At 46.4% G+C, this 25,117-nt stretch overlaps 1 protein-coding gene across 1 annotated transcript in view; it reads right to left on the bottom strand.

Annotated features, from left to right (window-relative positions):
• The window catches only part of RAB11FIP5 (RAB11 family interacting protein 5), a 99,006-nt gene that overhangs the window by 13,826 nt on the left and 60,063 nt on the right, over positions 1-25,117 (bottom strand). Inside the window, exon 3 of the mRNA XM_065404885.1 lies at positions 21,558-22,302. Within this exon, the coding sequence (XP_065260957.1) occupies positions 21,558-22,302 (745 nt within the window). The remainder of the gene's footprint in view (positions 1-21,557; positions 22,303-25,117) is intronic.

Raw genomic sequence — 25,117 nt, 5'->3', positions numbered from 1 at the left:
TCCTTCCCCACCTTTACAATGGGTCAGAGGCTATCCTCCTCCTTTATGGAGCATTGCCAGCTCAACTCAACCCATTTCACAAACCTCTGGAGTGCAGCCGCATGAGGCCCCAGGCAGCAGGTCAGTAGGATTACCCCTGGGCTGAGACACAGAACTTAACAGACTTGCATGAGGTCACACGGGAGTCCCTGGTGCAGCCAGGAATTCCCACTCAAGCCAGTATTTCAACCACAAGGCAATCCTTCCCCTCAAACCCTTTCCTCCAAGACTCAGCAGTGAGAAGCACAAGGGATAGCTGAATCCCCTTGCCCCATACTCCCTAGAGGCTATGGGTTTGGGGGCACATTTATCCCAACAGCCCCCCATTTCCAGCTGCACCAAGGGGGCAGCACCCTCCCAGCAGCTCCAGACTCTGAGCTATTAGAACAGGGAGGTAACCAACACACTCTGGTGGCATCTTCCCTGCCCCAGACTTCAGATCATATGCCCTACAGCCAATCAGTGGGGTGTTTGCCCTCTGGCTCCTGTAAGGATCCACCTCTGTCTCCTGACAGCCAGTAGAGGGGTGGTTGGGGGAGAAACTATAAAGACCAAGGGAACCAAACAAATAGTATAAAAATCATAAGTCGTCACGGTCACTTGTTTGGAGCAGGAGCTCAGGGGCTGGGTCAACGAGAACTTTCCAAAAAGATCATTTTTTAAAGGGGTCAGTGATCTGGTACCTAACACTGTGCCCATCCCCAGCTGCATAATCGTGTGATCATCCCGCTGTCTTCCCAGCCTCCTTCCTATTGCTTGGCACACTCACTTCGTACAAACGAATTGAAGACGGTGGCAGGGTCTCTGGAGCAGGGGCTGCTTCAGCACACCTGGGCCCTGATTCTTGCACAGACCTTTGGGCGTTATGTTCTCCTCATAAGACCCAATTCAGGGTCTTCGGGCCGGTGCCCTTACAGGAGCCAATGGCATCACTAATCTCTGAGCCAAGGAGAAAACACGTAGCTACCTGCTCTGCTTTCAGCCACCAGCCCTTGTTAGAGAGAAGAAACCACAAATGCTGGGCTCTTGGCAAGTCTGGTGCCTCCCACAGAACCCCCTTCTTGCTTGAGCAGTTCTAAGGTAAAGTGGTCACTGAGGAGGGACTGCCACTTGACGTCTCATGCCACTGAGGTATTTTAAAACAAATTCCCCATTGAAATTCTCTTCCCCTGCTCCCTTTTTCTGTGATTTATAAACTTCTCCATGAAGGCTGTAAACTGAGCTCGCTTCCTTAGTAAATGTCAGTCATCGCATGTCTCTAGGCCGAGCTGGTACTGCCAGGTTGTTGCCCAAAGCCAGGCTGTGCAAGGTACGCCGGGAGATTTCCAGAGTAAGAAAGAAACGCAGCATGGATGCATGTTTTGAAAACCAGAGCTATATGTAAGAGTTTAGATGGAATGGGGGAAAGCAGTAGCAAAGGCCAAAAGGCTGGCCTCAAAAACCTCAGCAGAGCTGCTTTGGGGGGAACGCAGCGAAGGCAACTTAAAGAATCATAGAATATCAGGGTTGTAAGGGACCTCAGGAGGTCATCTAGTCCAATCCCCTGCTCAAAGCAGGACCAATCCCAACTAAATCCATCTCTGGGTTTTTTGGGGGTATTATTGTTACATATCTCATGCCACTTAGACTGAAAAAATAACACACACACACACACACACACACACACACACACACACACACACACACACCATTTACTTTGTGTTTGACCCATTTTACCTTCTGGCTAGTCAGTTTCACCTGCTGTTTGTGGATTTGTCCTACAATGATCGGAAGAGAAACTTTTGTTTGTTTGTTTTTTTAAGGAAAAAAATGTCATTTTGAGGCAAGGGGCAGAATTTGGGGGGAAAATGCAGTGCCTGAAATTTTGTTACTTTTGCATAGTGGACTGGATTTCAAGTGGTCTGTGTCCCTGGAACAGGAGTGTAACATGAATTCCTTTTTTACACAGCCCCATCCCATTCTGTTGATGGAGGAAAGGATCCGTCTATTCCTCCTCCTAACGGCAGCTCCAGCTAAGAGCCACACTAGCCAATGAGAGCACTCAAAGAAATGCAGTTCTGGTGAAACTCCGATGAGCCTTCCACTATCAGCAACCTCCCCGCAAATCACTTATTATTTAATCTGAAAGAACAGAAAGCGATCCAGGTGCAGTGTTGAAAATCAAGACCAGATTTCTTTACAATGAAACAAAGGACTCACTGGGACAGATAAAGCCTCTGAATTTCACACATGTGGTTTGTGCCCCAAACCATAAGGCAGTCCCAGCCCGTGAACCTTCACTAAGATTGATGAACGTGGCCCAACACAAACTTGACACTGAAACCAAACTTTGGGCACATTCTGTATTGTTCCAGGGTCCACTGCAACCATCTTTCACAGATCGAGCATTAATCGACCTTGGGTGGAAGACAGAGTGCTGCTACAGGAAGCATATAATGGGCCATCTCTGTGTAATTCCATGGACGACAATGGCATTACATGAGAGAGACATTTTATTGAATTATTCACAAGCCTTTCAGTGGCACTCGGTACTGAAACATGCAAATGCCTAACATGTTTATGCTCATAACACTGCTGTGCAGTAGGAAAGCATCACTCTCATCACCCCTGCTTTACAGACGGGAAACTTGGACAGATGACCCAAATTCCCCACTGCCTGGCACCTTGTGTTGCCATTCACATCTGTGCACAGCAAATGTAAAAACACCACCAGGGTGTGAGTAGAGAATTCGGATTTGGGACCATTTTACCTCCCCTTGGCACAGAGTAAGTGACCCCACAAGGAACCAAGTGGTGGAGGCCCAGGGATATTCCACAGAAAGTCTGTGGAAAGGCCAGGAAGAGAACCGTCTCCAGAGTTCTGGGGCCATGGCTTTAACCACAAGCCCATCCCCTCCGCCCACAGAGCCACTGTCATGTTTGTTTAATCGCCTCTAGTGCTGCAATTCCTGCCTCCAATCCACCTTCGCTCAGGGACATCTGGATTTTTCTCTTGACCTTCCAGCTCTACAATTCTCCATGGCTAAATACACCAGCAATACCTGGCCCAGGGTACGCGGCATGGCACCTGCAGTGCTAGCTCTGACTTGGTTTCGGTATTTTTTGGGGCCAAGCAAAGCGAGGCCCTACGCTCACCTTGATGGCATTTCTCCATTCGTACATCTGTAACGCGACAACTTCAGAAAACCGCATCCCAGCGTCGGAGAACGTTCAAGGGAGCACCAGGCAGACCCCTGCTGATTTCGGTAGAAACTAAAAGAGCCTGAAATTAACCCATAAACTGCCCATTTTGTGATGCCGGCAGAGGAAGCTCTCTGGCGCCCTCTTGCTGCTATCTACACATCACAGGCAGCAGCTTACTAGAATGTAGGCTGAGCTGTATACCCAACAAAAGGCCCTCCTCCCCATTCCAGCCAGGGGGCTCCAAAATAGACCCTCACCCGACCCCAATGCCGCTACCCTGCCCTCCTGGGCTCTTGGCCCCAATCTCCAGCCAGGCCCCTCACACTCTGGCCAGCCCTACCTCCACCCCGACCTACATTTGCACTTAAAAGGTTGAACAAGGCAGAGAGCTTGGTCAACATGAGCAGCAAAGTGTGCAACCCTCTGTCATTAGCTACAAAAACCTGTACGTTTCTCTCTGTGGATTGTGAGAACTATATTTCTACTGGAAGAACAGGAGTTACTGGAAGCATATCCATGTACACCCTTCCAAGAAGGATCTGCCAGCCACTGCTCAGCCTCCTGACCTAGTCACCTTACGCGTGGCCACACCAGACTTTAGCGCTAAAGCCAAAATCCTTCCCACCCTGCAAATAAGACTGTGAACTGTCCCCAGCACCCAGGGCATCCTTCCAGCTCTCAGCGATATAGCTATGAAGGGATCCACTCCAGAACAGCATTAGCTGTGGCCTTAGAGGCTTGGGGGGAAGGGGGTGGGGAAGGCGGTGCAAGAGAAAAAAAAAAGCAAAGCCAATTTCAACAGATTTAGGAATACTGAAATGTCACATTTCTGCAGGATCTGGCAGGGCCGTCCCGAGCTATTCTGGTGCCCTATGCAGCCCCCCCATGGGGCGGGGGGCTGTGTGGGGCCCGGCCCCAGGCCTCCACAGGGCATGGGGGGCTGACCACTTCCTGCGGGAAGTGGAGTGACCCAGCCCCGGCCCGCTCTGCTCCCCTGGCTCCCAGGCTTGGGGGGAGGGGGGAACCGCCCCCCAGCACTCGCCGGCGGCGCAGCTGGGAGCCAGGAGAGTGGAGCAGGCTGGGCCTGGGTCACTCCACTTACCGGTGAGTGCAGGGAGCCTGACCGCTTCTGGACTCCTCAGGGGAGTGGGGCTGGGGCTGGGGCAGGGCAGGACAGAGGCAGGGCTGGGGGAAGAGGTTGGTTGGAGCAGGGGCGGGGACCCTGGGGCAGAGCCGGAGCAAGGGCTGGAGCAGCACGCAGCTGCGCAGGGCACCAGGAAATTTGGTGCCCCAAATTTCCTGGTGCCCTACGCAGCTGCGTACTTTGCGTCTGGGTAAGGACGGCCCTGGGACCAACTGTACTTACTCCCTTCGAGATTCACACAGAACCCCTGGCATTCAAAGGGGGTTACACACACACATATTATACTGGAGATCATACACGCGTCAGACACCCAAATACTTGGCACTCCTTTCGCCTGCAGTGTCTGTGATCAGCAGGGGCAGCTGTCACCTCTCCTGGGTGTTCTCTAGTCCAAGGTACAAGCTTTTTAGAAATGGTCACAGTCTTTAGAAATCCTCCAGAAAGCAGAATTCCTGCTTCTGTTTTACTCCTCTGAAATAAAGAAACTTTACACTAGGGGGCGTGCGTGCTCTGCATTGCCTCAATGGAAAGTAAACTCCCACTTTAATTTAAAACAAAAAAAACAAAACAAAAAATCACCCTTCTTCACTGTAATTCTGAGGTCAAGGAGCGGTCCTGAAAACATCGGTGAGGTTTGATGTATTAGGATCAGAGCTACACTCCCACCCTGCTCTGCAGAGCCTGACACCCCACGTTCCCATTCTCTGGGGAAGGTTCTAGGACTTCTCTGGCACCACGCCTCCGATGCACAGCATTTCCAGTGATAGTCTCCACTGCTTTTACATCCGGAGGAGTTTGACTGACTTGATCTTGCTTTCACTTTTGTCAATCTCCTCACCTCTCCCACATACATTCCATTTCTCTCCTATGCTGGCAGCTGGCCCCCTGCTTCCCCCTCCTGGCTGGGAGCTTGAGTATGGCCCATGCATAACGGAGCGCTGGGCAGCCAGACGTCTGATCAAAGAGCTGGGAGCCAGGAACGCCCAAGTTCTAACCCTCGCTCTGACACCAGCGACCCCTGGGATCTTGTCCGTGTCACTTAGCCACTCTGTGCCCCACATTTCCCATGTATAACACTGTGATAATACTTGCCTATCCCACAGGGCTGCTGGGGACTAGTAAATGAATGTTTGTAGAGAGTTCTGAAGAACAGAGGGCTGTAAGTATTCAGTGGGAGTTGAATTTGCTGCTACAGTGCTATCCATAGACTCTGCTTGGAGGCGCTTTCATATTAAGTTCTGGATGCTGAAAAGGAGAAGTGACCCCTTCTAGGGCTACAGTACTCTACCCCCACCTCCTGTCTCCATTATTCGGATGGTCCACCCCTGCGATCAGTTCCCATGCCTGCCTCCACTGCTGCACCCAGCTCCACCAGCAGCATGAAACTGACACGATTCTTGAGAGCATGGCTTCTGCCTACCAGCGTAGAATCAAATGAAGTAAAAACCTTAAATGAACTAAATTGTACTATAGAATCTCTATGGATAGTAATTTCATGCTTGAAAAATAAGAATATAGCAGTAGGGCTATACTACAGACCACCTGATCAGGATGGTGTTAGTGACTCTGAAATGCTCAGGGAGATTAGAGAGGGTATTAAAATAAAAAACTCAATAATAATAATGGGGGATTTCAACTATCCCCATATTGACTGGGTACATGTCACCTCAGGAAGGGATGCTGAGATAAAGTTTCTTGACACCTTAAATGACGGTTTCTTGGAGCAGCTGGTCCTGAAACCCACAAGAGGAGAGGCAATTCTTGATTTAGTCCTAAGTGGAGCACAGGATCAGGTCCAAGAGATGAATATAGCTGGTCCACTTGGTAATACGGACGCTCCCGACTTACGCAAGCGTTCCGTTCCGGAATGCCTTGCGTAACTTGAATTTTGCGTAAGTCGGGAACATATACCCGACCATTACGCACAAAAACAAAACCTTTCTAGCTTACGGAACTTTTTCTGTAACTGCGGATTTGCGTAAGTCAGGTTTGCATAACCCGGGGACCGTCAGTACTGACAAATTTAATTATATTATGAACATCCCTGTGGCGGGGAAAACTCCACAGCGGCCCAACACTGTAGCATTTAATTTCAGAAAGGGGAACTACACAAAAATGAGGAGGTTAGTGAAAAAGAAACTCAAAGGTACAGCACCAAAAGTAAAATCCCTGCAAGCTGCGTAGAAACTTTTTAACGACACCATAATAGAGGCTCAATTTAAATGTATCCCCCAATTTAAAAAACAAAGTAAGAGAACCCAAAAAAAGTCACCGTGGTTAAACAACAAAGTAAAAGAAGCAGTGAGAGGCAAAAAGGCATCCTTTAAAAAGTGGAAGATGAATCCTAATGAGGAAAATGCAAAAGCGCATAAACTCTGGCAAATGAAGTGTAAAAATATAATTAGAAAGACCAAAAAAGAATTTGAAGAACAGCTAGCCAAAGACTCCAAAAGTAATAGCAATTTTTTTTTTAAATATATCAGAAGCAGGAAGCCTGCTAAACAACCAGTGGGGCCACTGGATGATCGAGATGCTAAAGGAGCACTCAAAGATGATAAGGCCATTGCAGAGAAACTAAATGAATTCTTTGCATCAGTCTTCACTGTTGAGGATGTGAGGGAGATTCCCAAACCTGAGCCATTCTTTTTGGGTGACAGATCTGAGGAACTGTCCCAAATTGAGGTGTCTTTAGAGGAAGTTTTGGAACAAATTGATAAACTAAACAGTAATAAGTCTCTAGGACCTGATGGTATTCACCCACGAGTTCTGAAGGAACTCAAATGTGAAATTGGGGTAAACAGTGAGGTGGCAAAATTTGCAGATGATACAAAACAACTCAAGATAGTTAAGTCCCAGGCAGACTGCGAAGAGCTACAAAAGGATCTCACAAAACTGGGTGACTGGGCAACAAATGGCAGATGAAATTTAATGTTAATAAATGCAAAGTAACGCACATTGGAAAACATAATCCTAACTATACATATACAGTGATGGGGTCTAAATAAGCTGTTACCACTCAAGAAAGAGACCTTGGAGTCATTGTGGATAGGTCTCTGAAATCATCCACTCAATGTGCAGCGGCAGTCAAAAAAGCAAACAGAATGTTGGGAATCATCAAGAAAGGGATAGATAATAAGACAGAAAATATCATATTGCCTCTATATAAATCCATGGTACGCCCACACCTTGAATACTGTGTGCAGATGTGGTCACCCCATCTCAAAAAAGATATATTGGAATTGGAAAAGGTTCAGAAAAGGGCAACAAAAATGATTAGGGGTATAGAACGGCTTCTGTATGAGGAGAGATTAATAAGACTGGGACTTTTCAGCTAGGAAAAGAGGCGACTAAGGGGGATATGATAGAGGTCTATAAAATCATGAGTGGTATAGAGAAAGTAAATAAGGAAATGTTATTTACTCCTTCTCATAATACAGGAACAAGGGGCCACCAAATGAAATTAATAGGTAGCAGGTTTAAAACAAACACAAGAAAGTATTTTTTCACACAACGCACTGTCAACCTCTGGAACTCCTTGCCAGAGGGTGTTGTGAAGGCCAATACTATAACGGGGTTCATTAGGGAGCTAGATAGATTTATGGAAGATAGGTCCATCAATGGCTATTAGCCAGGATGGGCGGGGATGGTGTCCCCAGCCTCTGTTTGCCAGAATCTGGGAATGAGCGACAGGGGATGGATCACTTGATGATTACCTGTTCTGTTCATTCCCTTTGGGGCACCTGCCATTGGCCACCGTCAGAAGACAGGATACTGGGCTTGATGGACCTTTGTTCTGACCCAGTATGGCTGTTCTTATGTTCTGTACAGCAGCAGTGAAAGTGAGCAGAGTTGTGCTAATTTCACTCTGAAGCAGCTGGCAAAGATCTGAGCAGCAGACAGGGCTGCAGGCTCAGGGAGGCGACACTGCATCAGTACATGTTTCTACTCACATTCGGAAAAAATTTCTTCACAACCAAAAGGGTTGAAACTCCTTTTTAAAAGTGCTGCATTACGCAGGTCCCTTCACTTGCCAGAGGAAACTTCTCCCTCCCCTGCGGGAAACAGGTTTTTTGAAGCCCTGACGTCAAGAACACATTAACACCATCACCTTGCACTTAAAGCACATTGCAACTTGGCAGCATTGGAACACATTGTATTTTTGTGCCCCTTTTACAAGAGACAGAGATTAACTGACCAGTAAAATGCATCGAGTCAGCACCATGCATTGGGCTAGAACCCAGGAGTTCTGACCGCCAGCTCCTTCTACAACTGCCACTCTCAGCCACACCTCTTTAAATATGGGAAGGGAGGACCTGAACTCCCATTCTAGAAATTCTGCTCAATACCGGTTTTTGACAGTGGGAAAAAAAGAACTTGTATGACGACTCCTGTCAACATCAGAATCCAAACAGGCATTTCCCACCCCCAGGAGTGTAAGGTGATCTAAGGATAGGTATTTGCCAGAGAACCCAAGAACCTGAAACTCCTCCTACAGCCTCTGATTGAATCCCCACCGCACCACAATTATTTTTCACTCCTGTTTGAATTTAAAGAACAAAAACAAACATAAAAAACCAACGATTCTGTCATGTGGAGGAAAAAAAAAATCTTCCCATTTCCCTGATGGTAAATTTCTGTGCCTGCCCTCCCTGAGCAGTAAATGAAACACCCAGACTAAAAGCCCTTTAAAAGCTTCAGAACTGTACTGAGCTAAAATCCTTTCCCAGTAACTGTGACAGTGCTTGACTGTAAAAGAGTGTCTCGACAAAGCCATGCTACACCAGAGAGCTGTTCTCACAAAACTAGGAAGAGCAATAACCAATACAGCACTTTTCAGTCCAAGAATCTCAAAGCTATTACCAAAGTTAATGGATCTCACATCCTTCCCACCCCCAGATTTACCCCACCTGCAAAATTGGGATAATAAGGCATAGAGAGCCAAGTGCCCAGTTCTGCAACAAATCTGTGGCAACGTTGGGAAAAGAACCCAGGAGATGTGGCTCCCAGTCCCTAGATCTAATCCCTGAACAACACATTCCCATCGGCACATGGGCACCAATTCAGCTGAAGCTTTTACCTCCATTATCCCCCAAATATTTTTAGCTCTCCAGTTAAGAGCTGCACAGTGAGAACCCAGAAAAAAAAAAAATCAGCTAGGTCAGGCTGAGCATCCTTGACTTCAGTGCCTTTTAAAATATTGTATTTGTCTTTCTAACTAGACACCGGCAGCCCAGTCACATCAATTCAAACCAGCTTGGTACTGGAATAGAAGGAGGTTATGCTAGCTTCCTAGACATCCGCTTGTAGGTTGTGTTCTCTTCACGATGCTCCCCGGGAAGTCAAGGTGTTTCCCTGAGACAAACCATTCATAGGTGTAGTCAGCTATAAATTATTGCTCCTGTGGGGCAGGGGGGAATAAAGGCTAAAGAAAATGTTTCCCATCAAATATTTAGTTACAGACATCATGAATTCTTTGTATCAGTTTCCACTGTTGAGGATGTGAGGGAGATTCCCAAACCTCAGCCATTCTTTTTGGGTGACAGATCTGAGGAACTGTCCCAAATTGAGGTGTCATTAGAGAAGGTTTTGGAACAAATTAATAAACTAAATAGTAATAAGTCTCCAGGACCTGATGGTATTCACCCAAGAGTTCTGAAAGAACTCAAATGTGAAATTACAGGACTAACTGTCATCTGTAACCTATCATTTAAATCAGCTTCTGTACCAGATGACTGGAGGATAGCTAATGTGACACCAATGTTTAAAAAGGGCTCCAGAGGTGACCCTGGCAACTACAGGCCAGTAAACCTCACTTCAGTACCGGGCAAATTGTTTGAAACTATCGTAAAGAACAAAACTGTCAGACACATAGATGAACATAATTTGTTGGGAAATAGTCAACATGGTTTTTGTAAAGAGAAATCACGCCTCACCAATCTACTAGAATGCTTTGAGGGGGTCAACAAGCATGCGGACAAAGGACATCCAGTGGATATAGTGTATTTAGATTTTCAGAAAGCCTTTGACAAGGTCCCTCACCAAAGGCTCTTATGCAAAGTAAGCAGTCATGGGATAAGAGGGAAGGTTCTCTCATGGATTCGTAACTGGTTAAAAGATAGGAAACAAAGGTTAGGAATAAACGCTCAGTTTTCAGAATGGAGAGAGGGAAATAGTAGTGTCCCCCAGGGATCTGTACTGGGTCCAGTCCTATTTAACATATTCATAAATGATCTGGAAAAATAGGTGAACAGTGAAGTGGCAAAATTTGCAGATGATACAAAACTACTCAAGATAGTTAAGTCCCAGGCAGACTGCGAAGAGCTACAAAAGGATCTCACAAAACTGGATGACTGGGCAACAAAATGGCAGATGAAATGTAATGTTGATAAATGCAAAGTAACCCACATTGGAAAACAAAATCCTAACTATACGTATACAATGATGGGGTCTAAATTAGCTGTTACCACTCAAGAAAGAGATCTTGGAGTCATTGTGGATAGGTCTCTGAAATCATCCACGCAATGTGCAGCGGCAGTCAAAAAAGCACACAGAATGTTGGGAATCATCAAGAAAGGGATAGATAATAAGACAGAAAATATCATATTGCCTCTATATAAATCCATGGTACGCCCACACCTTGAATACTGCGTGCAGATGTGGTCGCCCCATCTCAAAAAAGATATATTGGAATTGGAAAAGGTTCAGAAAAGGGCAACAAAAATTATTAGGGGTATAGAACGGCTTCTGTATGAGGAGAGATTAATAAGACTGGGACTTTTCAGCTAGGAAAAGAGGCGACTAAGGGGGGATATGATAGAGGTCTATAAAATCATGAGTGGTATAGAGAAAGTAAATAAGGAAGTGTTATTTACTCCTTCTCATAATACAGGAACAAGGGGCCACCAAATGCAATTAACAGGTAGCAGTTTTAAACAAACACAAGAAAGTATTTTTTCACACAACGCACTGTCAACCTCTGGAACTCCTTGTTGTGTGTTGTGAAGGCCAATACTATAACGGGGTTCATTAGGGAGCTAAATAGATTTATGGAAGATAGGTCCATCAATGGCTATTAGCCAGGATGGGCAGGAATGGTGTCCCTAGCCTCTGTTTGCCAGAAGCTGGGATTGGGCGACAGGGGATGGATCACTAGATGATAATCTGTCTGTTCATTCCCTTTGGGGCACCTGCCATTGGCCAGTGTCAGAGGACAGGATACTGGGCTTGATGGACCTTTGGTCTGACCTAGTATGGCCGTTCTTATGTACACCCTTCATAGTGAGCTCTTCAGCATGCAAAATCCCTGTTCTTGCCACTGGAAATCAATATACTTTGAAAGGGATTGGACCATGGGGATGTACCTGGCTGGACATAGTGGAGGCTTTTCCAGATTTCCCCTATAAACCCAAGAGGAAAGAGAGAGACATGTCAGCACAGCCCCTTTCACCACACCCTTTTCCTAGAAGATTCTGTAAGACCCTAATATTTTGTGGCTCATGATTTTAGATCCTGAAGCATGACAACACTAGAAATTATTTAAGTGTCAAACTGAGATGGGGCCAGCAAGGTCTAGCAACACTAGTTCCTCATTTGGCTGTGTTACAAAACTCTGCAAACCACACACACAGCCCGCTTACCTAACACACCTTCCTGTTGCCGTTCACTTGTCCTCGTTTGCCACACTCACTCACTGCCCCTCTGCCATGTACATTGGCCAAACCGGACAGTCTCTACGCAAAAGAATAAACGGACACAAATCTGACATCAGGAATCATAACACTCAAAAACCAGTAGGAGAACACTTCAACCTCTCTGGCCACTCAGTAACAGACCTGAAGGTGGCAATTTTGCAACAGAAAGGCTTCAAAAACAGACTCCAACGAGAAACTGCTGAGCTTGAATTGATTTGCAAATTAGATACCATTAACTCTGGCTTGAATAGAGACTGGGAATGGCTGAGTCATTACACTTGAATCTTTTTCCTTATGATAACTATCCTTACACCTCTTGTCAACTGTCTGTAATTGACCATCTTGATTATCACTACAAAAGTTTTTTTCCTGCTGATAACAGGTCATCTTAATTAATTAGCCTCTTAGAGCTGGTATGGCATCTTCTCTGTATGTGTGTGTATGTATATATATATATATACACACACATATACATATATATACACACACACATATATATATATATATATATATACACACATACATACACACACATATACACTCTTCTTATATGTTCCATTCTGTGCATCCGATGAAGTGGGCTGTAGCCCACGAAAGCTTATGCTCAAATAAATTTGTTAGTCTCTAAGGTGCCACAAGTACTCCTGTTCTTTTTGCGGATACAGACCAACACGGCTGCTACTCTGAAACAAATCACTCACTGAGTCACTTCCATCCAGATCGCGGGCTCTTTGAGGCAAGAGCCTCTCTGACTGGGCTGGGCGCTGTACCCACCCACAAAGGGCCCCCAATCTGATTGGGGCCCTTGGGCCCTCCTGCAGTACAGCAGTAAACAGTTCCAGGCACCTAACAGGCACTCAGTAACTACCTCCTTTTCCCAGCAGCCAGTCAATCCGCTTCCTTTAGCTTCCCTACTTAGACTTGAGGAGAAGAGCCAGTGTCCTGGTGTCAGGACTACACTTTGCTCTAGCAGAAACAGGACAGATAGTTCGTGAAGCCTAAGTCTCCGCTCTCTCTCTCTCTCTCTCTCTCTCCGGTACTCCAATTCCAACACCTCAAGTCGTCAGACTCAGGAATAATAATAGCACTTCGCAGTTTATATACACCTCCCTTCATCTAAGGTGGAGGCATCATCCTCAGTTTAGCAATAAGGAAACTGAGGCACATTGTCGTCAGGTGGCTAGCCCAAGGTCTCACGGTGAGCCAGTAGCAGAGCAAATGACAAGGCCTGTCAGTCTACAGCATCCACAGTCAGATGAGCTCCCAGCAAGCCTGTTAAAAGCAACCATTTTATCACCGCCATGCTGCCTACACTACTCCAGAGCCTCTATTAAACTAGCCCTTTCATTCTCCTCTTTGTGCCTTCTTCCAAACCACCCCTTCACCTGAAACTCCCCCCTTCTTGTCTGTCCCTTGACCAAACTACCCCCACCATAAAACACCCCTCAAAGCCCTTTGCTGATACCCAACGGGGCTTCCTTCACAGTCTATGGTTGTTCTTCTATTACAGGCAAGCTGTCCGGGTCTTTCGATTGTAAGCTCCTTGCAGCAGGAACTAGGAGTTTCTCTAGGTCTGCGGAGCACTGAGTACACAGTCGGAATTCAATCAGCAACAAACCTTCTCCCTTGAGTCTCTTGCTTGAGCAATTACCAGGCAAGTTTTCACATCAGGGTTTAGATTTCCCTTCCCTAGCCCCAGCCCTCTTCCTCCCCCACTCACATTCTCATGGCGTAGCCAACTGTAGAAAACATTCCAAGAAACGCATCCCAATTCTTCCTACCATAGCAGCTATTTGTCAGACTATGATCTGAGGGTGTTAAGGTCTACACAGTTCTGCCAGGGGCTCGGGGGAGGGGGCATACATTTGCAACAGCCTGGACGCACAGGTCTGCACTGTTTTTTAAAACAGTGGCTCTCAACCTTTCCAGATTACTGTACCCCTCTCGGGATTTGTCTTGCATACCCCCAAGTTACACCTCACTTAAAAACTACTTGCTTACAAAATCAGATACAAAAATACAAGTGTCACAGCCACACCTGTACTGAAAAATTGCTGACTCTCTCATTTTTACTATAATTGTAAAATAAATAAATTGGAATATAAATATTGTACTTACATTTCAGTGTATAGTATATAGAGGCGTATAAACAAGTCACTGTCTGTATGCAATTCAAGTTTGTACTGACTTCGCTAGTGCTTTTTCTGTAGCCTGTTGTAAAACTAGGCAAATATCTAGATGAGTTGATGTACCCCCTGGAAGAGCTCTGCATACTCCCAGGGGCACACATACCCCTGGTTGAGAACCACTGTTTTAAAATACTGACTAACCCAGCTACTCCCATAAAAGGAACATGAGCCAAAATAAATAAATAAATGCAGGGAGAAAGGAATCCACTGTTTGGCAGTCTTTTGTATATCTTGGCCTCTCTCTCTCGATTAAAAAAAAAAAATACGAGCAACTCGAGTGCCTCATCTTGGTCCAACATATAATCAGTGAGATTTCTCCTACAGTTCCCAGTCTGCTCTTCAGAGTGAGTACAGCAACACTGCACTACGTTCAACAGGCACTCACAATCCAGAGATGATAATATATGGAGATATACCTATCTCCTAGAACTGGAAGGGACCCTGAAAGATCATCAAGTCCAGCCTCCTGCCTTCACTAGCAGGACCAAGTACTGATTTTGCCCCCAATCCCTAAGTAGCCCCCTCAAGGACTGAACTCACAACCCTGGGTTTAGCAGGCCAATGCTCAAACCACTGAGCTATCCCTCCCCTCCTTTGCAAAAGGAGTGCAAATCTGAATTAGAAGAGAAATAAAACCACATGCATATGGAAAAGCTGAGGCACAGAGGTCAAGGCTCAAATTCCAACCATAATAGAAACAAAGATCAGGCGTTTTTCCCTCAGATAACAATGGAAAAAATCGCTCCCTGTGCTGCTGTGAGCATTAATGGAGTCAGAACTTTGCCAGCAGCAACCAGCAATACCCTAGGAAAACTAGCACTTGAAGGCCTTTGCATCCTCTAGGGAGAGACCAGAGGCAGCAGCTATATAATTTCCCAGGGCCAGGCCAAAATTTCTGAGGCCACCCAGCCCAGCAGCACCCCAAGGGTGCCAGTACCCTGGACTCTGAGCCGTGTTGCAGGGCTGGGGATGAGGGAAAGGGCAGTAACCGGAGTGGGGATTAGTTACAGGCAGGTCTCCGGATCACTTTCACTGGCAAAGGCTTCAGAGCATATGCCGCACATCTGATCAATGGGATTTCTGGTCTCCCAACACACACCTGGAGGGACCCTCCCCCCGCCCCCGCTGGGAGCAGCAGAGTGAGCACCCCAAAGGCCCCGCGTCCGAGGGAGTCTTTAGTGTTTTAAACATAAGGGGTGGGGAGGAAGAGAGTCTATGTAGAAAGGGTGAAACAAAAGTCAATCTAAGAGCTGCAAATACACTGCATACCATCGAAGAGCTCGCAGTCCCTTCTCCAAGGGGAGGCGTGAGTGTTAAGGGATCGGAGGGGGGCTACCGGAGTTTTTAATAAGGGCGTTTAAAACATCAGAGGCATTAGAGCACAGAGCTTGTCTGAGCAGTTCAATGCCGAGCCCCCATTTCTGAACGGGGCCTTGGGAGCCGTTACACGAGGAGGCAGCGAAGAACCACCCACCGGCCATTCGGCGCTCGGTGTCCCAGGGAAATCCGTCGCCGAGGCAGGGAGGGGAAGGGAACGAGGCCTTTCAGTCACTCTGTGGCAACGCCCCCCAGCTCTGTTCTCATATCGGCAGGCCGGAGCTCTCTTCCTCCTCAGGGCAGCAGGGGAGCCCCCTCACCCACTTGATCGTCTCCCCAGGCCTGGACATCTCCCATCTCCCCCCACCAGCAGGGACTATGCTAGGCTTGGCCTAAGGAAGGGCCCGCACACAGAGTCAGCCAAGCCACCGGGGCACCCACCTCCAGGGCGGTGGCTACTCCGTGCGGTGGGTGGGGCAAGCTGGTGCCGTTGCTTGGAGAGGATGGTGCCGGCTGGCCTAGTCCGGCCGAGCCCTTCCTAGGCCGGCTGGGAAAGGCAGGCCCGGCCGGAAACAGGAAGTCAGCCATGAAGAAGCGGAGTCATCCCTCACCCCTCTGCAGTTTCCTAGGCTGTGGGAAGGAGGCAGCTCTAACCTCCGCTACTGACTCCAGCCAGACCTCTGGGCAAGTCGCTTTGGCCCAAACGGAAAGGGGGAACCACTGATCTGCAGTACCTGACGTGACACACCTTGGGCCTGAATTTCAGAGGTACTCAGAGCCCCCAACTCCACCGGAGGCCGAGGGGCGCTCCAGGTGATCAGCACTTCTGAAAACCAGGCCCCAGCTGTCTCTAACGGGGCACCCCAAACAGGGATACCCCCACCACTCAGTGGCCACTCTTGAAAATCTGGCTGTCTCCCCCACCTGTGAAGTGGGAGGGGCCCCAACTTACTGCACACCTCCCTGGGATGTTGCAAGACTTTATTTCAGGACTGCTTCCATCATCTGCCCTGGAGCCATCTCCAGTGCTGGGGTAGTGACACGTTTCACTGACGTGGGATTGCACAATGAGACTGGCAGTGACACGGGCCAAACAATGGGGGCCCGATTCTCTACTACCCTGCATGGCATGATGTCACTTACCTCTGTGTCACATGAATGCAAGGTGGGTGCAAAATGTTACCTGGCAGCACTTCCCTCGCTTACCAGTGGTAGCATTTTACACCCGATTTGCACAGGTGTAAATGGCTACAGAAGGTGTATGGCAGTGCTGAAGCCAACACCTGAATATGTCCAGCTGAGCAGGTTGGTCAAATTAGGTCAGGAGGGCCACAGAGCTGGCAGAAGCTGTGTGCAGCAGACTTCAAAGTGGACAGAGCTGTCACCAGCGATTAGTCAATAGCTCAGGGTGGTCTCTCTTTAGGCTAATTGAGTTTGTTTGTAGTTAGGGGTTTTTAAAATCCTTTGAAGATAAAAAGTGTTGGGTGTTTTTACCATAACCTCGCTTTATGGTTAATGGGTTGAGTGAGTTTCTCTATTTGCAATTTGCCCCATTAATCCTATTTAACGACATCTTTCACTATTCTGTTGGCCCTTGGTCACTAAAATATACTCATTTGATCATTCTAACCCAGTGGCTTTCAACCTGTGGTCCGCAGACCCCTGCTGATCCACAGACTATGTCAAACATTTCCAAAGGGGTCTGCACTTCCATTTGATTTTTTTTTTTAGGGGTCCACATATGAAAAAAAGGTTGAAAACCACTGTTCTAAGCCATGATGATCCTAGAAAAAAGTGGGTGAATAGATCTCAGGCCTGGCCTGGTAAGCGTTCAGGACAACTGGACAAGGTTGCATTACTTGGAGGGTTTCCCCTATTTTTTGTCATCAACAAAAATGACTAATCAAAAATCCTCCAGCCACTGTGCTTATTCCCCCAATTCCAAACTGCCCTTCCCCCATGCCTTCCCGGCTCCCAACAGTACCCCACCCAGACACTGAAACCGCCAACCTCACCCCTGCCAACGTCTACCTGAGCCAAAAATAAGCTGCACGCTGAAAATGGAGGGACACTGTACAACGTTCATATTTAAACCTGACACAGAAGGACCCAGTAGTGATTTCATTTTCTTATTGAATTCAATAAAACCTGAAAGTTTAAATGTATCTGCGCCTGGCACAGAATTCCATGACTGCTGCAGAAACTAGGTGCTGGTGAGTTCACAGGTTTGGTAATGGTGTTCCATTACCAAACCTAGGAGCCACCTACATATTAACAACAAGCCAAGGCCTTCACTTGTGACATTGTCAAGTTGCCTGTAATCAGGTTAGTCCAGGATGCTCCTAGGCTCTTTAAAATACCCATGTTAAGTTCTACTTGTTTACTCAGTTGACTAGCTGGGGTTACCTCTGCTTCAAAAAAAGAGGCAGCAGAAAGGAAATCACCATTCTAAGGAAGGCTGGGGTGGAGGTTTTCTCTCAGGAAGACACCTGCTGCTGACTTGCTCAGCTGCTTCTGGGTTACTGAATGGAGAAGTGCTGCTGCTTGTGGTTCCTGAAGACTACATCAGAAGTGAAGCGGGAAGAGCTTGCCACTGACTTACCACCTGGCCCTGGACACTTCACTAAACCTGCCTGCTTCAGTAGCCCCACTTGTAAAATGGGGCTTATACTGCCCTACCCATAGAGCACAAGGGTGCTGGCAAATCAGTCTGCACAGAGATATACAGTAGAACCATAGAGTTACAAACTCCAGAGTTACAAACTGACTGGCCAACCACCCACCTCACTTGGAACCGGAAGTATGCAATCAGGCAGTGGCAGAGGAAAAAAACAACCCGCAAATACAGTACAGTGCTGTGTTAAATGTAAACTACTAAAAAATAAAAGGAAAGTTTAAAAAAAGATTTGCCAAGGTAAGGAAATGGTTTCTGTGCTTGTTTCATTTAAATTAAGATGGTTAAAAGAAGCATTTTTCTCCTGCACAGTAAAGTTTCAAAGCTGTATTACATCTATGTTCAGTTGTAAACTTTTGAAAGAATCACCATAACGTTTTGTTCAGCGTTACAAACATTTCAGAGTTCGGAACAACCTCCATTCCCAAGGTGCTTGTAACTCTGAGGTTCTACTGTATAGTCAGCATAGAATTAGTGATTCAGAAGCAGAAAGTGAAATTAACTAAAAACTGACTAGTTTAGTTTCCCTCTCCAAGATGAAAGAAATCTAAGATGTGAACATACTGGGTAAAACTTTCAAAAGTCACCTAGCAGCCCAAGTCCCATTGACATTTAATAGGAGTTGGGATCTCAGGAAGTCATTTAGTGGGTAAAACTCTTTTAAAAGTGCCTATCAATTAGCAAGGAGTAAGATTGTAATTTGTAACATCTGACTTGATCGTTAGATGTAGCAAGCACTGATCCCTCCCCCTGCCCCAAACTGCCGTGGGAGTGACGCTGTGATAATGAAAAGTGGAAGTCCGCAAGGTGAGGAATGTCTTTGAAAAGTGATTTTATTTTTTCCTTTTATAATTTCCCCCCTTTAATCTGGTTCCATGTGTCCACAGTCTTCTGCAACTGTAGCATTTTCCACCGGGGTACAAGGGAAGAGTTATGTTTTCCCCTTAATAATGAGCATGCAAGGTAGCCATACTTTATCATCCTTGTCCAGGCTGCAGGAAGCAAAACCTGTTGCGCTCTGATAACATTGTAAGAAATCCTTTTAGCATTTGAACCAATTGTTTCAGCACCCCAGGCCCTTACCTCAAACAAACCAGGGTTTGTTCCTCTTATGCAGCCCTAGACCAGCATTCTCAAAACTCCCTCTTATTTTCTTTTAAAACTTGAGTCTCCAAAGAACAAACAAACTTTTCCTCCTGCTTCCACTCCCGGCAATGTTGCAAACCTAAACAAATTCTTAAGCACAGCATGATTCATGCAGAGCTAAAGGCACCACAAACCAAATGTACTTCAGAATTTATTTTCCTTGATGGACCAGGGATAAGCGACCGGTTAGAGTTACAGCATTCATCCTTTTTATTAAAGTCAGTGAATGCTGGGGTGGGTGAGTTCACTCCCTGCAAGATCAGCAGGAAGATTGGGCTGAAAATGGCAGACAAGAATGCACAGGTGATGGAACCTAGGGGTGCTGCTGCACCCTCTGGCTTTAAGTGGTTTCCATCAGGCACAGGGTTTACAGTTTGGCTCAACGGTTCTCAGCACCCCCACAAGAACTCAACCGTTAAGAAGAATGAGGAGGATGGGGGTGGGAATTGCATCTCCATGATATAACCAGCATATAACAGGCACAAAGTTGAAATAGTTCCACGTGCCACAGACTCCTGCACCTGTGTAGAGGATGAATCACCACGCTATGCTAGAGCAATTAGAGATGCATAAGCAGGAGGAAAGAGGGAAACAGCAGAGCTGGGATTAGCCACTTCAAAAGGGTTCACTCACTTACCCACAGTTACCCACCTAGAATCATAGAATATCAGGGTTGGAAGGGACCTCAGGAGGTCATCTATTCCAACCCCTTGCTCAAAGCAGGTCCGACACCAACTAAATCATCCCAGCCAGGGCTTTGTCAAACCTGAGCTTAAAAACCTCTAAGGAAGGAGATTCCACCACCTCCCTAGGTAACCCATTCCAGTGCTTCACCATCCTCCTAGTGAAAAAGGTTTTCCTAATATCCAACCTAAACCTCCCCCACTGCAACTTGAGACCATTACTCCTTGTTCTATCATCTGGTACCACTGAGAACAGTCTAGATCCATCCGCTTTGGAACCCCCTTTCGGGTAGCTATCAAATCCCCCCTCATTCTTCTCTTCTGCAGACTAAACAATCCCAGTTCCCTCAGCCTCTCCTCATAAGTCATGTGTTCCAGCCCCCTAATCATTTTTGTTGCCCTCCGCTGGACTCTTTCCAATTTGTCCACATCCTTCTTGTAGTGTGGGGCCCAAAACTGGACACAGTACTCCAGATGAGGCCTCACCAATGTCTAACAGAGGGGAATGATCACGTCCCTCGATCTGCTGGCAATGCCCCTACTTATACAGCCCAAAATGCCGTTAGCCTTCTTGGCAACAAGGGCACACTGTTGATTCATATCCAGCTTCTCGTCCACTGTAACCCCTACGTCCTTTTCTGCAGAACTGCTGCCTAGCCATTCGGTCCCTAGTCTGTAGCAGTGCATGGGATTTTTCCATCCTAAGTGCAGGACTCTGCACTTGTCCTCGTTGAACCTCATCAGATTTCTTTTGGCCCAATCCTCTAATTTGTCTAGGTCCCTCTGTATCCTATCCCTACCCTCCAGCGTATCTACCACTCCTCCCAGTTTAGTGTCATCTGCAAACTTGCTGAGGGTGCAGTCCTCACCTACCACCTTCCTGGGCAGCAGAGTGCCACCCTGAATCAAAGATCCTCCTTTATAAACAATAAAAGGGCATCCTCCTTTATAAACAATGCACCTGTCACTAGCTGTCTTGATCCCCAAGATCCCAACTGGGTGCAACAGGAAGTACAAAGGGAATGTTAGCTACCTAGGAATAATATTTTATAGCACTTTCCCACCAAGGATTTCAAATATGCTTTGCAAACATCCCTGAGAGAATTGTATCATCCCAAAGGCCCAGAAGGGGGAACTGCCTTGCCTGGGCTCACATAGTGGATCCGTGGCAGAAGCAGGAATAGAACCCAGGGCTCCTGACTCCCAGTCCTGTCCTTTAGGCACAAGACCAGCCTTCCCCCTACAGGAGACACCAACAGACATTTATAGCCCCTTGGAAGTATTTTTTCCTATCACAGCATGGCCAGAAAATAGGTTAGGAAAGTGCATCTAATTCGGGATCACAGTTCCATTTACACTGTAGAGCAACGTCGTAACCGCACAGCTTTTTAGATTGTATCTTGGGGCAGCTTGGTTAAAGATCTACAGTGGCCTCTGAAGTGTGAATGTAGGGAGCGGTTCAGCATAGTCCATAAACCTGGTTTTACTGACCTGGGTTTCTGAGAAGGTTCTTTCGTGTCCTTGGATCCAAACCAGCTGCTGCTCTTACTCTTCTCGTCTCCAGCAGCTGTTACTTGTGGAGATACGGTCAGGGATGATCCCAGCTTCTCTCCCAAGCTCTTGTTCCCTGCATCACTTTTGGTCCCCCCGTGGTGGAAGAGGCTGACCTTGGACTTCTTGTCTTCCTTTCTGGTTTCCTCAAGGGGTTTGTCTTTCGTCACCTCCATGGAGAAGACCATCGGCGTTGCGATCTGCACGGGTTTGGTCTCTAAGCGGCTGCCTTCTTCCAACTTGGCTCTGCCTAGGTGGTTGCTGAGGGTTACAGCTTTGGTTGAGACCTTGTTCTCCTCTTGTACTGCTAAGCTGGGAGGAGAGGGAAGGAATCTGGGCTCTTCTTTCTGCTGCCCCTTCTCAAAGCTGCTGGCTCCCCATGGCAGGTCTTCAGAGTCAGGAGGAGGGAAGCCAGCATGGAAACCCTCCTCGGACTTTCTGGCGATATTCTGTAGAGGGAGGGACAGCGGCGAGGAGCTCTGTAGGCCAGACATCGGGCTCTTTGGTGCAGGTTCATCACTGTAAACATGGCTTCCATTGACACAGAGAGAGGATCTGGAGACAGGGTCATTCTTTGGCTTCAGGCTTTGGATTGCTTTCGGCTCCGCTACCACGTTAACCTGGGAGATCTCATCACTGAATGCTCTCTTGTGGGTTAATTTTGGTGAAGGCAGATAGTCTTTCACTAGAAGGGGGAAAAAGCAGCACCAAATGAGCCCATCTGCCTTGAGCCCAGATATTTCACTGAGCAACATTGTCTTCTACCACCTGCCAATGCTGAAGGTATCAGTGAAACTGCTCCAAATCCCATCCTCACAACCCCAGCTGTGGCTTCTCCTGATCATATAATGTAATTATAATAAATACTGAGACTAGGGCATGAGCACATTGCTATAGAAGTTATAGCTGTCTCACCAAGAGTAGCAATATGATCTCACTGAAGGATCAAGGGAGGAGGATAAAACCTTCCTTTGAAATAAATCTGAAAGTTAGTAATAGAGGCAAGAAACTATCTGAAAAGATCTTAGCAGTATGTGGATTTGTGCGGAAGCATGGCTTAAAATTTTACATGGGGAAGGACTGCTCCTCTAAGATTCACTACAATGACTATGCTAACATACTGCTTTGTGAAGAACAGTCAATTTAGTTGCGGACATTATGACGGATGGGAAAATGTGACTTAAGTTTTCCCTGCATTCATTCCCATTTCCAGGTCATATAGTGCCTGAAGACACACAACAGCTTTTTGCAATTAGTTGTAGAGTTCAATCTACAAAATTGCTTGACATTAAATGGTGCACATCAGATTAGACCTTTCCACGCTATGTGGTTTGGTTTTTCCCCCACGGATGCATATACAGTAACTCCTCGCTTAACGTTGTAGTTATGTTCCTGAAAAATGTGACTTTAAGCGAAACGATATTAAGCGAATCCAACTTCCCCATAAGAATTAATGTAAATGGGGGGAGGAGGGGGTTAGGTTCCAGGGGAATTTTTTTAACCAGACAAAAAACTATATATTATATAGATATACACACAGTATACGTTTTAAACAAACAATTTAATACTGTTCACAGTTATGATGATTGTGAAGCTTGGTTGAGGTGGTGAAGTTAGAGGGTGGAAGAGGGAGGGATATTTCCCAGGGAATGCCTTACTGCTAAATGATGAGCTAGCACTCGGCTGAGCCCTCAAGGGTTAACACGTTGTTAATGGTAGCCTCTCATCAAGGCAGCAGGAACAGGAGGGAGGGGAGACAGCATAGCAGACAGAGACAGACACACACCTTGTGTGTGGGAGAGAGAGAGAGATGCACACTGCCCCTTTTAAGTAAGCTGACCCACTCTTAAGTACATTGTCTTTTTAAGTGGATAAGGAAGTTGAGACAGCAGCTGCTGCCCCAAGTTCTCTCTGTCTCTCTCCGTCCGTGTCCCCTCCCTGCTCTATATGGAGAAGGGGTAAGCGGGGTGTAGGAGCAGGGGGGAGGGGGACACCCTGACATTAGGCCCCCCCCCGCCTCCCTGCACAGCAAGCAGGAGTCTCTGGGAGCAGCTCCAAGGCAGAGGGCAGGAGCAGCACATGGCAGTGGGGGGAGGGACAGCTGAACTGCCGATTGATAGCCTGTTGGGCGGCTGCAGCACAGGGCACTTAGGGGAGCGGGGAGCTGATGGGGGGGCTGCCGGTCGGTCCACCCTGGTTCCAAGCCCCCACCAGCTCGCTGCAACGGGCTGCTCTTCCTGCAAGCAGTGGACAAAGCAGGAATGTTACAAGGGAGCACTGCACAACTTTAAACGAGCATGTTCCCTAATTGATCAGCAACGTAACAACGTTAACCGGGACGACTTTAAGTGAGGAATTACTGTAATTGTGCGAGGGCATCAGGTAGCAGCAGTTATGTGCATTCTCACTCCAGCACCATCCAGGGCATCGAACTTAAGAGAGCATGCAGCATTGTGTGGCTAAGAAGCTGTTTTTTAATGCAGTAATACTAGGGCTGTCGATTAATCACAGTTAACTCCTGCGATTAACTCAAAAAACTTAACTGCAATTAAAAAAAACAAATTGCGACTACCTGCAGTTTTAATCGCACTGTTAAACAATAGAATACCAATTGAAATTGATTACATATTTTGGATGCTTTTCTACGTTTTCATATATATTGTATTCGGTGTTGTAATTGAAATTAAAGTGTATATTATTTTTGATTATAAATATTTACACTGTAAAAATGATAAACAAAAAAAATAGTATTTTTCAGTTCACCTCATACAAGCACTATAGTGCAATCTCTTTGTCCTGAAAGTGCAACTTACAAATGTAGATTTTTTTTTGTTACAGAACTGCACTCAAAAAACAAAACAATGTAAAACTTCAGTGCCTACAAGTCCACTCAGTCCTACTTCTTGTTCAGCCAATCACTGAGACAAACAAGTCTGTTTACATTTACAGGAGGTAATGCTGCCCTTTTCTTATTTACAATGTCACCAGAAAGTGAGAACAGGCATGTAAATATCTTGCGACGCCGGCTACAACAGTGCCATGAGAGCGCGTGTTCTCACTTTCCGGTGACATTGTAAACAAGAAGCGGGCAGCATTATCTCCTACAAATGTAAACAAACTTGTTTGTCTGAGTAACTGGCTGAACAAGAAGTAGGACTGAGTGGACTTGCAGGCTCTAAAATTTTACATCATTTTATTTTTGAATGCAGGTTTTTTTGTTCATAATTCTACATTTGTAAGTTCAACTTTCACGATAAAGAGATTGCACTTCAGTAATGGTACGAGGTTAATTGAAAAATACTATTTCTTTTGTTTTTTTACAGTGCAAATACTTGTAATCAAAAATAAATATAAAGTGAGCACTGTACACTTTGTATTCTGTGTTGTAATTGAAATCAATGTTTGAAAACGTGGAAAACATCCAAAAATACTTAAATAAATGGTATTCTATTATTGTTTAGCAGCGCTTTTAATCACAATTAATTATTATTTTTTTTAAT

The sequence above is a fragment of the Emys orbicularis genome, chromosome 5 (genome assembly GCF_028017835.1).
Source record: "Emys orbicularis isolate rEmyOrb1 chromosome 5, rEmyOrb1.hap1, whole genome shotgun sequence".
NCBI classification, from domain to species: Eukaryota; Metazoa; Chordata; order Testudines; family Emydidae; genus Emys; species Emys orbicularis.
The sequence above is the reverse complement of the archived record's forward strand: the minus strand, read 5'-3'. Positions and strand labels throughout refer to the sequence as shown.